At 39.3% G+C, this 10,911-nt stretch overlaps 1 protein-coding gene across 3 annotated transcripts in view; it reads right to left on the reverse strand.

Moving 5' to 3' along the window:
* LOC113063144 (nesprin-1-like) overlaps window positions 1-10,911 on the reverse strand; it is a 52,878-nt gene that overhangs the window by 36,482 nt on the left and 5,485 nt on the right. For all 3 annotated transcript variants that reach the window (XM_026233344.1, XM_026233343.1, XM_026233342.1), the window contains exons 6-22: window positions 10,730-10,876; window positions 10,493-10,618; window positions 10,076-10,252; window positions 9,289-9,554; window positions 7,012-9,175; window positions 6,566-6,903; window positions 6,312-6,456; window positions 6,013-6,222; window positions 4,726-5,000; window positions 4,407-4,572; window positions 4,139-4,294; window positions 3,760-3,912; window positions 3,122-3,304; window positions 2,893-3,030; window positions 2,604-2,789; window positions 831-953; window positions 161-343 (exon numbers count right to left, since the gene is read on the reverse strand). In XM_026233344.1, the coding sequence (XP_026089129.1) occupies window positions 161-343; window positions 831-953; window positions 2,604-2,789; window positions 2,893-3,030; window positions 3,122-3,304; window positions 3,760-3,912; window positions 4,139-4,294; window positions 4,407-4,572; window positions 4,726-5,000; window positions 6,013-6,222; window positions 6,312-6,456; window positions 6,566-6,903; window positions 7,012-9,175; window positions 9,289-9,554; window positions 10,076-10,252; window positions 10,493-10,618; window positions 10,730-10,876 (5,136 nt within the window). The remainder of the gene's footprint in view (window positions 1-160; window positions 344-830; window positions 954-2,603; window positions 2,790-2,892; window positions 3,031-3,121; window positions 3,305-3,759; window positions 3,913-4,138; window positions 4,295-4,406; window positions 4,573-4,725; window positions 5,001-6,012; window positions 6,223-6,311; window positions 6,457-6,565; window positions 6,904-7,011; window positions 9,176-9,288; window positions 9,555-10,075; window positions 10,253-10,492; window positions 10,619-10,729; window positions 10,877-10,911) is intronic.

Below are 10,911 nucleotides of genomic sequence, written 5' to 3' on the forward strand. Positions count from 1 at the left end.
AAACTATGCAAATACACTGAAGGGGACATTTTTTCTATTTAAAATGTTAGTAGCTTAAAGGTTAGCTCAAATCAGCATAAAGGTTTAACTGAAAGCTTGAACTGAAAAATCAATATCAATACCTTTATCTAAGAATATGTTGTCATCTGTGTGCAGATACCTGTAATATATTGCACTGTTGAATGGTATTGTGTTGTAGGTGGCTGCTCTCTTGCTGCAGACTTTGTGCAGTAACACATAGTGGTAATGCTGCAATCACATCCTCTGGCAGGCGGAGGACACTCTGACACATCTGCATAGCCTGCACCTGCTGCTTGAGACCCTCAATCTCTGACAACAGGAGCTGAGCAACACATATTAAACATTAGCTTGATGGTATCACTGATCAAATCAGCACATGTGATTTTCTTGTCAGTACACAGAATTGTTTTTATTTTTTATTACTAATCAGTATTTCGTTCTTGATTTCTGCTCTTGAAAAATACTGAAACATTCCTAAAACAATATACATTCAGCAAAACTATCTAATAATATACTTGTTTTCAAAAAATTGAGTTTGAATTTGAGGTTTATTTTTCTTACATTGTTTCCTTTCTTTTTATATGCATAACCCATAAACTAATGTTTTATTTGTTATATTTAAGCTATAAACTATTTTTAAGAAACAAGAAAAAAATATATTGGAAAAAGTAACTAATAATTGAGACAAGTCTTTTTTTCAGTGTATAATAGTACAGAATATAATGACTACATTTGTATCTGACAGTATAAGATACATCGGAGGAATGAAGGAATGTGTTAGTAGAAGTTATTAAGAGTGAGCGGTTTACCTGTCTTTGAGTCAGCTGTTCTCTGAGACTGAGACGTGCCAGATCAGGAGAGGTCAGAGTCTCCTGTACTCTCTCGATGGACTGATGGAGGCTCTTCACGTCACTCTCCAGTCTCCCCACGTCCTAAACAGAGAAACATACAGTAAGATCATTATGTTCGGCTCAATGTCGATTTGACTTTACAGAGACAAATATCCATATATTTTATTAAAAATTTCAATGGGTATGCTTTCATGGCATGTAACTCAATTGCAATAATAATAATATGGTTTTAAAAGGATTCAAAACATTAATTCAGCTTGCTGTTCAACAAATATATAGTTGCACTATTAGCATTTTAACACTGAAAAATTCTACTATTGAGGGGGAAAAAGCAGGAAAAGGAGAAGAAAGGAGAACGATAAAGGAGCCTGTAAGAGTGATGCTATGATAGACAGGGAATTGATATATCAGCATTTGGCAGAGTAAAAGCACCTGGTTGTTTAACAGAAACACTAGCTCCCTCTTGTGCCGTTTGGATATACATTATCAGTCAGAAGTCTTTGAAGAGTAACATTTTTAATGCTTTTTAAAGAATTCTCTTCTGCTCACCAAGCCTGTATTTTTTTAATCCAAAATACAGCAAAAACTATAATATCGTGAAATATTTTATACATTTTAAAAATAACTGCTTTCTCTTTGAATGTTTTAAAATGTTCTTTATTCCTCTGAACAAAGCTGATTTTTTTAGCATCATTACTCCAGTCTTTAGTGTTACATGATCCTTCAGAAATCATTCTGATGTTCTGACTTCCTGCTATAAAAAAACATTTGTAATTTGGAGCGAATATACAGTATGCAGGCTTGGTCAGCAGAAGAGAATTCTTAAAAAAGCGTAAAAAATCTTACTGTTAAAAAACTTTTTACTGGCACTGTGATTGTGATTTTGGCTTCGGGTATTGAAAAGCCCGTTTCAGTCCACAGCCCCACTAATTCAATAGTCAGACTGCAGGTTAAATCATGATGGGACCCAGAACAAGAGGACTTGCTGAGATCACAACACTGCTAAATCAACACAGTGCCCCTGAGCAACACACTGAAGCCATTTAACTTCAGAGAATGTCTGCTCAATCACAAGCCTTGAGGCCACAAAATAAAAGCAGCTCAAGTGGGCCTAAAATTTTATAAAGTGGTGCTTTAAACCAAATCAATGTAATTCTCCAGCGAATTCTACAGTTTACTAGATTGGTGGTCCTTGTTTTTCAAAGTCAGGCAGTAAAGAAAGAGAGCAAAGATGAGGAATCCAAAAGACAAAACAAAAAAACCTGACATGCACAAATATATAGGAAATTGGTTTCCTGGGACAACAGATGATCATATACATATAGATAACTACAGATTATACAAATAGATTTCACTGCAGAATTTCAGAGACATAATAAGTAAAATAAACAAGTCATCTTGCTAAATATATATATACCATTTGACACAAAAACTGAAAAGGGCACAAAAATGTTGCCCATTTCTGATTGTACGGCTTAAGATAAAACTATAAAGCAATGTTTAGTTAAAGCACTGTGGTGAGCATACAGCAATTTAATGAACAAACATCAATTACGTCCAGCAAAGAAGACAGAACGATGAAGAATTACGTTGCTAATCTAACTGGCCACTAGATGGCAATGTCTTTCTAAATATACAGCAGACTTGAAGCTGACCATGGGCACATGCACAGCCCACTGCAATACTCTTATTTTTTCATTATAATACGCGTGACATGCTGCTATGTATAACCTTGGCTGCATCCTGTAGCATCAGGAGTCTTGTTTTGGCTCTCTGCTGCAGCTCTTCAGCATGTCTGCTCAGTTCAGCCACCTGCAGGTGAAGAGCATCTGTCTGGACCACCTCCCCCAGCAGTCCAACCCTCTCCTCCAGACCCTCAAACTCCCCTTGGAGATCTTGCCACTCTTGCAATAAGGCCTGATTGAGATATATCACAAAACAACATTAAATTTCTACCCAAAACAGCCACTGAAAATTCAGAGAAACTGTGATTTGATCTGGCTAAAGCAGATGTCACCACCTGATGGTTTTGGATTTGCTCTTGCATCTGTAAGGTTGGACTCCACATGACGTTGGCTGAGACCACAGTCTCTGCTTTTTCTGTCCAGTTGAGAGTTAACATCAGCATTTCATTAAATTCTTCACAGTTCTTTTCTGCCTAAAATAGAAAAAAAGGTAAATTTGTTGAATGCATTTTAATAATATATTTTTTTTTTATTTCTTTCAGTCAGGTTTCCCCAAATGCTGACCTTCTGAAGGCATGTGGTCCTTCCCTCTGCCAGTCTGCTGGTCTGAGCATGAAGATCAGTCAGTTTACTCAGGCTGGAGCCCAGCTGTTTGGCAAGGAGAGGATTTTGCTTACCAAACTCCTGCACTGCCACATCTAGCTCGGACAGAGCACGACCACACTCCTCTAGTTCCTCTAATAGAGTCTGAATAGAGAAAGAAAAACAGAACAAATGGCAGAGAAAAAATATGTTCAAAGTTGTAAATATGCAAAGATCAAAGTGTTGTAAAAAATTACAAGTTGCCTTTTTTGGCAATTTAAATAAGATGAAATAATTTAAATAATAGATTAAAAAAATTAAAATACTTTAATGAAAAATGCATTGACAACTACTTTATATAAGATGAAGTACTAATGACAAACTAAAATAAAGCTTAATATATATAAAAAAAAACATTAAAATTTACAAAAACTAAATTACTTAAGTTATAAATAAAGACTATAATCACTCATATATATCACTAAAATAATAATAAATATTTAGAAATCAGGTTGTACAGAAGTCATTCTTAAGTACACTTCTGTCATCATTTACACTGTCCATTTCAGTAATCAGGGCAGAGTCTGTACCACAGCTTCCAAAGACTTCTGCATTCATACCCCTGTCTCCTCTTTAGCCTCCTCAACATCCACAGCCTTCTGTTTGAGTTTCAAAGAGATGAGTCTGACTTTCTGTGAGACATCCTGAAGTCTGGAGTTAAAGTCTTCTTTTATATCTCTGCTATGTTGGACCTCTCTTTCCCGTGCCTGCACCTGAGCACAAAATAAATAAATAGGGAAGTGAAAGAGAGACATTATCTAATCTCCTTTTCTTTTAAACCTAACTAGACTGGTCTATTTGGCTGCATTTACATTGCAATGCCTACTGCACAGATCTTACATTTTGACACAAATCTAATTTTTACATGTCAACATTAATCCCTCACCAGAATTCACTTGGTACATGTATTCTTGACATCCCTAGTATGAATGAAGGTACCTGATCTACTGCAGAACCCAGAGCCAGTGTAACCTCTGCCAGCTGGGCGCTGATCTCTGAAGGAAGGGTGGCATTGAAGTCCTGGTATTTCATCTGCTGGCAATCTGCAATCTGCTCAAGGTTCTGGCGGTGAGACTGCATGCCTCCATGAGCCGTCTAGCAGAAACCACAAAAACACACCATCATCAGTAAAGTAAACTGGGCTGTAGGATGTTAGAATGCCAGTACTGTCTGCATCTCCTACACTGTATAAGGTGGTTTACATTACCTCCAGGTCAGTGAGCAGGTTATCCAGGTCTGCAGTGGGGCTCAGCAGCAGCCCCTGGGTGTCCTGAATCCAGCCTTTCATCAGCCTCAACTCCCTCAGCACTTCCTCTCTCTCCCGCAGCTCCACCTGCACCTGCTGCCTGCTAGCACACACCTGCTGCAATAGACTGAGGGAGAAAAAGGACACAAAAAATACATATAATGCAAATTATAGAAGACGTAAAAGCAAAAAACAGAAAATTAGGTTAGGACATTTTTCAAAAAAGACAGAATGACAGATAGAACAGAACAGAACAGAGAGATAAGACAGAAATTCATACTCGTCATATTTCTCCTGAATGCTCTGAATTTCCAGCAGACATGGACTGTCTTGGCTGTTTTTTGTGGTGGAAGCAGTTGCATGAGGATGGAGTAACAGGTTGAGCACATGGTGTTTGAGGAGGCTCAGGGCACTGCTCTCTCTCTCCACCTCTCGACTGAAGGAATCATGGTACTCCAAAAGACTGTGTAGGGCTGCCATACTAGAGGCTTTTTCCACCATGCTGTCAGGAACACGACTGTGCAGGTCCTCACAGACAGCTTGCATTTTCTCCAGCTAATCACAGAGAAGGACTGGTTACTCCAACAGATTCTACTGCTGTTAATATGTGCTACTGTCATGCTATAACATTTATACATTTATTTTATTGTTAAAAAGATTTATGTTGTTCTTATATATATATATATATATATATATATATATATATATATATATATATATATATATATATATATATATATATATATATATATATATATACAAAGTTCAGACATCAGTAACTCCTGTCACAAAAGAGCAGCTATCAGGACAGCTATATAACTATTAATAATGAATTATTGAAGAAACGGACAAACAAACTCTACTCTCTCTGTTCTACTTACAGCTTTGCGAGGAACTGATTCATTCTTACTGACTGATGTCATATCCTCAGCTGAATAATGTAACAGGCTTAGGTCACAAAGAAACTACACAGAATAAGTGGCACTGGCAAAAATGAACAAGAAACAGTAATTGCTAACATTTTACTTAGATGGATGCCTGGATAGCAAAGTCACATCAATAATCTTTTTTATATTAAAAGTATTAATGTTGGATAATCTGATAATGTTGGATAAAAAATACAGTATGTTACAGAGTGTGTTACACAGCATATGCCTCCATCAATGAAGTCATTTCCTGTGATAGCAGCAGAGATTTATGAGAGAATTTGTGAGTTGGTAACTTCCATGTTGGGCTATTTTTGGTATGGACTGTCATTGCCAACCATTACATCACTCTCAGGCCATTGCCGGCAACTGATGCTCTTGTCTGATCACAGAACCACAGCCATGATTTATTCAGCTCTACTACAGTGTCTCACTGCTTACAGAATAACTGCTTTTACTGCTGTCTGTTTATTGAAATGTCATCAATCAATCATTTATGGCATTTTGTCTGCTTATTCAATTATGTATTGTATCTGATTGCAATTTGGCATTCGCTTGATTACATTCTCTGCAATACAGAGTCATATAAAGAGTATCGTAGTGTAATGAGTTGAGAGTGTCTACCCATGAGGCTTCTCTACCTTCTCCCTGGTGCATCTCCAGTTACATGCAGAGTCCTGGAGGGCTTTCACCTGAGCTTGAGCATCACCAAACAACCGAGTCCACCGATGGCCCAATGAACAAACTGACCGAGAAGCAGTGTCTTTTATGTCAGGCTCAACAAACTGTGCTGCCTTTACTTTCAGTCCATTCAGTGCATCTTCAAGACCCTGAACTTGTGACACAATATTCTGTAGAAAAAAAAGCGGAAAATTACGAAATATTTAGAAAAGCTGTAGCACCTAATTTAACGTAAATGTATAAGAATCAGCCAATAAACCTGGTATAAACAGAGCTTGTCTTCAGCTTCTTGTTCAGAGTTTGCTCTGGCAGTTGTGAACTCCATCATCCTTTTCTCAATTTCATTCGTCTGCCTGATAACTTCATCTGTATCATCTTGGAAGGATCTCCACTGAGTTATGCTTCTAATCAAGAAATACAGTGACGGATGTAGTATTCAACAGGCAGATACAAGTTTGGGTCTTGTGTGCTTTATTTACATCTATTTAAATATCAAAACCTCATTAGCATTACCGTTGCAAGTTTTCTTGATGTTTTTTTAGCTGCTTAAAGACCTCTGTGCCCTTATGATAAGACTCCTCACAATGTTGCTGGATTTGCTTCATTACAGTAGGGCTCAAAAAGTCACCCATTTGAGGAACTAGATCTTTTATTTCTTGCATTGTATCCTTGACGGACTGTTCCCGGCCTGTTATATTTTCTAAGTCCTTGAGGCAGTCTGACATTTTCTCCAGGTCTACCTCTTCTGGGGCCTGCTTAAGTAGAGCACCAGTGTCCTCAAGCCACTGCTGGAGGGTTTGCAAGGAATGGTGGTATCTTTGGAGTAGAGACAGAATAGACTGCAAGGCCGCCTGAGGGTGCACATCACAATTTAAAAAAACATTATTAAGCTAACCTTCAGTATTGTATTACTCAGTCAGAAAACACAGGTGAACTGTCAGCAATTAATAATCACTTACCTGTTTGGTGTTGATAGCTTGTTGAAGATCATCCTTTAGTTCTGGAATAGTCATTAAAGTGGTTTCAAAGATTTTTGCAAATGGTTTTCGATCGTTGATGTACTTCTCTTTCTCTTCATTAGTTACATATTCTAATACTCTAAACCTAGATTTCATTTCTTCTTGAAGTGCTGACAGTGACCTGACCTCCTCCTGCACAATCTCAATTTTAGCTTCTTCAAACATTAATGGACATCTTAATTGATCCCTAAGACTCTTGAGCCAGTCTATTGATACTTTAATATCAGTTTGAAAATCCTTATTTACCATAAAACCTCTCTCACATTCTTCTATGCGTGTATTAATCTTTTGCTTGAAAGTAAGAAGTTGTTCCTCTCTGAAGATAACCTGAGTCTTAAGGATCTTTGAGTCAAAGTGTCGGTGGGGGTCATCATTTTGTGCTTTGAGACCCTCTGGATAGGATCTAACCTCTTCAAGAAATTTTGCTAGGTTGTGTAGTGTAGATAATCTCTCCATGGCATCTGTCTCCTCTTCTCCTTTGTAGTCTAGTTTGCCAAACTGTTCCTTTAAACTAGTGATGCTAAAGTCCATTTTCTCAGTAACTGTTATATGGTCATTTAACAACTTTAATGTTTTCCTTAATTGTTTCATCTTACATTCGATCTGCTGGTTTAGACTGCCATGGAGATAAACCAGCTGGTCAATGACTTCAGGAGCATATGCCTGACCCATGACAAAGAAATCCTGAGTTTTACCCCTAAGATCTTTCATCCCCTGAAAGAGATTTGCAAGACCTTTGATGAGATCTTCATAACTGTAGTGCAATCTTTCTCCATCTTCTAGACTTTGGTTGGGTGACTTCATCTCTAAACCATCACATTTCTCCTGAAGTTCCTTCAAAGCCTTTCGTGTGACATCAGTGAGGGACTCAAACTCCCTGCGGTCCAAAAGCACTTGTTGGATCCTTTCGCATTTCTCTCTGATTAACAACAGCATGTCATTATATTGTTGTGGAAGGCCATTGAGTTTCTCATCTAGGTAGCAGTGGTCAACGTCATTTAAGGTGGGAAGAATCTCCTGTCCTGCCCTTTGGACAATGAGCAAAAGGTTTTCATACTCTGAAGCATGATCAAGAAGCTGTTGGTGTTCAGTCAGCTGGTTCTGAAGCTTCTCATCATTCCCACTTAAATCAATAATTGGAAATGTAGCTACCTCTGCTTGTTTTAGCCACTCGCAGATCCTGTCAAGGTCCACTTTAAAGTACTTCCGAATGACTAGCGCTTTCTCCAGATGCTGCAGATGCTCCGTGCTCTTCTGCAAGGAAGCCTCGAAGGTAACTTGCAACTCCTCCAGCTTCTGAAGGGTCTCCTTCTCCTCGTCATCAGTTGCATCCTTCACTAATCCTCGTCCATGTACCCAAAGAGATGTAAGCTCCACCTGATATGCTCTTAGGCTGCTGGTAAAATTCTTACAAGTTGACACCTGCTTGTGCAGTACATTTGGTAGGAGCGCCACATGATCATCTGCAAGAGCCCTCTGCTCTTGCTTCTTGATCCATTCGGCTGCTCTGTCAAGGGCTTGTAGGAACTGTGTTCGTTCTGTAAACACTTTACTGAGGCTTTTACGATACTGAGCTGCCTTAGTTCCAAGTGATTCTACTCCTGTCTGTGCTTCCTGGACCAAAGTCTGCAGCATCCTACTTTCATTAAGACCGAGCCGAGAGGAAAGGCTATTGGCATCTTTCACAGCCTCTGCCAGAAGCTTCTGTTTGGCCTCCAATTCTGCACAAAAGCTCAAGTGATCAAATAGAAAGCTTTGGGCCAAATCTGGAGGGGGGCTGGTCTTGAACACTTCAGACAGGGGTGGCTTCTGCAACTCAGCCCACTCTTGAGCCTCGCACAAATGGTCCTCAATTTGACTCAATTCTTCCAGTGTCTGCACTAAATCTTGGATTTTCTTCTGGACATGGGATTCCACCTGGGTCCAATGTTGCTCCAGGAAACCCACCTGCTCCTTAACCAGGTCTCTCTCTTCTAAGCTCAGACGAGGCACGATCCCATACCTATTATTTCTCAAGTCATCGAGCACACATCTCTGGTCCTGCAGGTCTGTGGATAACTTCTTTAAGGCATCCAGACACTCAGATGTGCTTTCAATATCTCCCCTAGAAAAGATTCAGTGTTTTGTGAACAAAGAGAAGAATGACTGAAGATTAACACATGGCAACTATCAAACATAAATATGCTGTGCAAAAATTTGAAAGGAAACGTTGCATGCCTGGCCAACTGATCCCATTTCTTGGACAGCTGGTCAAACAACTCCTCCACCATACAAATGCAGTCATGATAGTCCCCGCTCCTCTGTAGATCCTCCTCTTTTTGTTCCAGCAGCTGTGCAGCCTGTCTGCCCAGATCCAGCCAAGCACAGTGCAGACGCCCAACTTCCATAAGATCAGGGGACTCCTGACCAGCCGTTAGCCTATTGATGCTCTCTCTTAGCTGGGTCAGATCAACCTGCCTGGCTCGCATCTCCTGGATAAAGTCCTTTGTGGCATGAAATATGAGGTGTTATTAATAAATGCTGCCTATCTTTATTTGATATCCTGCCAAATGGACAGCTCTGGATGACACCCTCTGTTACTGGCAGAGAGTGAGCTTTGAAGTAATTGGGGTTTTCATTCAATCTATTGTTGACAATTGTCAGCACATCCAGGGATGGTAATATGTGCTATTTTTCACACACAATGAAGGGGTCTGCCTGGACACTGTTATTACAGGCATTGACAAATCAATTCACACAGCCATAATTACACCCAGACGAATAATCTGGGGAGAAATCTTTATTAATGAATGAAGCTTCCTGCCAGGAAATGTAAGAGAGGGTAAAGCTTACCAGAGCTTTTAGCAAAACATAATAGACTGCATCTGATTAACTAATAAACTGATATTTGATGTAATAAATTTGGTGTAATTTTTCTAGAAAATCTCTTATAATCCATGTTTCATTAAACGGGTTATCATTTTGCTGTCTTCAAATGTCATCTGGACACAAAGCTGTCGCTTACCTGAGCCTGGTCCAGCTGGCTCTGAGCAACCTTTGGCTCGAGCTCAGCTGGCCTCGTTAACATGCTCTGGAGGAGTTGTTCAGCCTCAAAAAGACGACACTCAAGGTTGGAACGCAAGTCTTTGATCTCTCTCCAGTTATCTGCTAGTTCTTGAGATTCCAGCATCCTTTCCTCGATCTGCATTAGGTAGAAAGCATCTCTAAACATTTGCCAACCTAATCTAATGATATGGGGTTTTGTGATTTTTATCATATTGTAACATTGAAAAGTATGGGACAATCTTAAATCAATAAAACCTACACAAACATCTTTTTCCTCCCATCACCCTTTAGGAGCTCCATATAAAAGTACCTGTAGTTTAAGAAGCCACTAAAACCTGAAGAATAAAGGTATTCTTAAAATCTATTAGTCACTCACCTGAAGTTTGACCTGCTGTATCTCAGCAGCCGTCTCTCGTACTTTCTCATCAGAAAGATCACAAGTGGAGCACACCAGCTGCAAATAGGTACTAGCCTGTTCCTGCAGAGTTCGATCCTGCTTCATCTGATGGAATTTTTAAGATATCCCCAAAATAATTGATGATAGAGTCTGGCTATCTTATACTTCATTGTGATACTTTTGTGTACATGCACAAAGCAACATTAAAACGTATACCTGTGCTAGCGCCTCTTGTAGGCAGTGTGGTGCATGTGGAGGAATCTGTATCTCCTCTTGTACATTTGAAAACCACGTCTGACACTGTTGCAATGTATCCTGCCGACTTACATGCTTCTGCAGTTCCTGATCCAGACTCTGATACACCTGCAAAACAGACATAACAATTGCATGTAGTGGCC

This window comes from Carassius auratus, chromosome 45 (assembly GCF_003368295.1).
Source record: "Carassius auratus strain Wakin chromosome 45, ASM336829v1, whole genome shotgun sequence".
Lineage (NCBI taxonomy): Eukaryota > Metazoa > Chordata > Actinopteri > Cypriniformes > Cyprinidae > Carassius > Carassius auratus.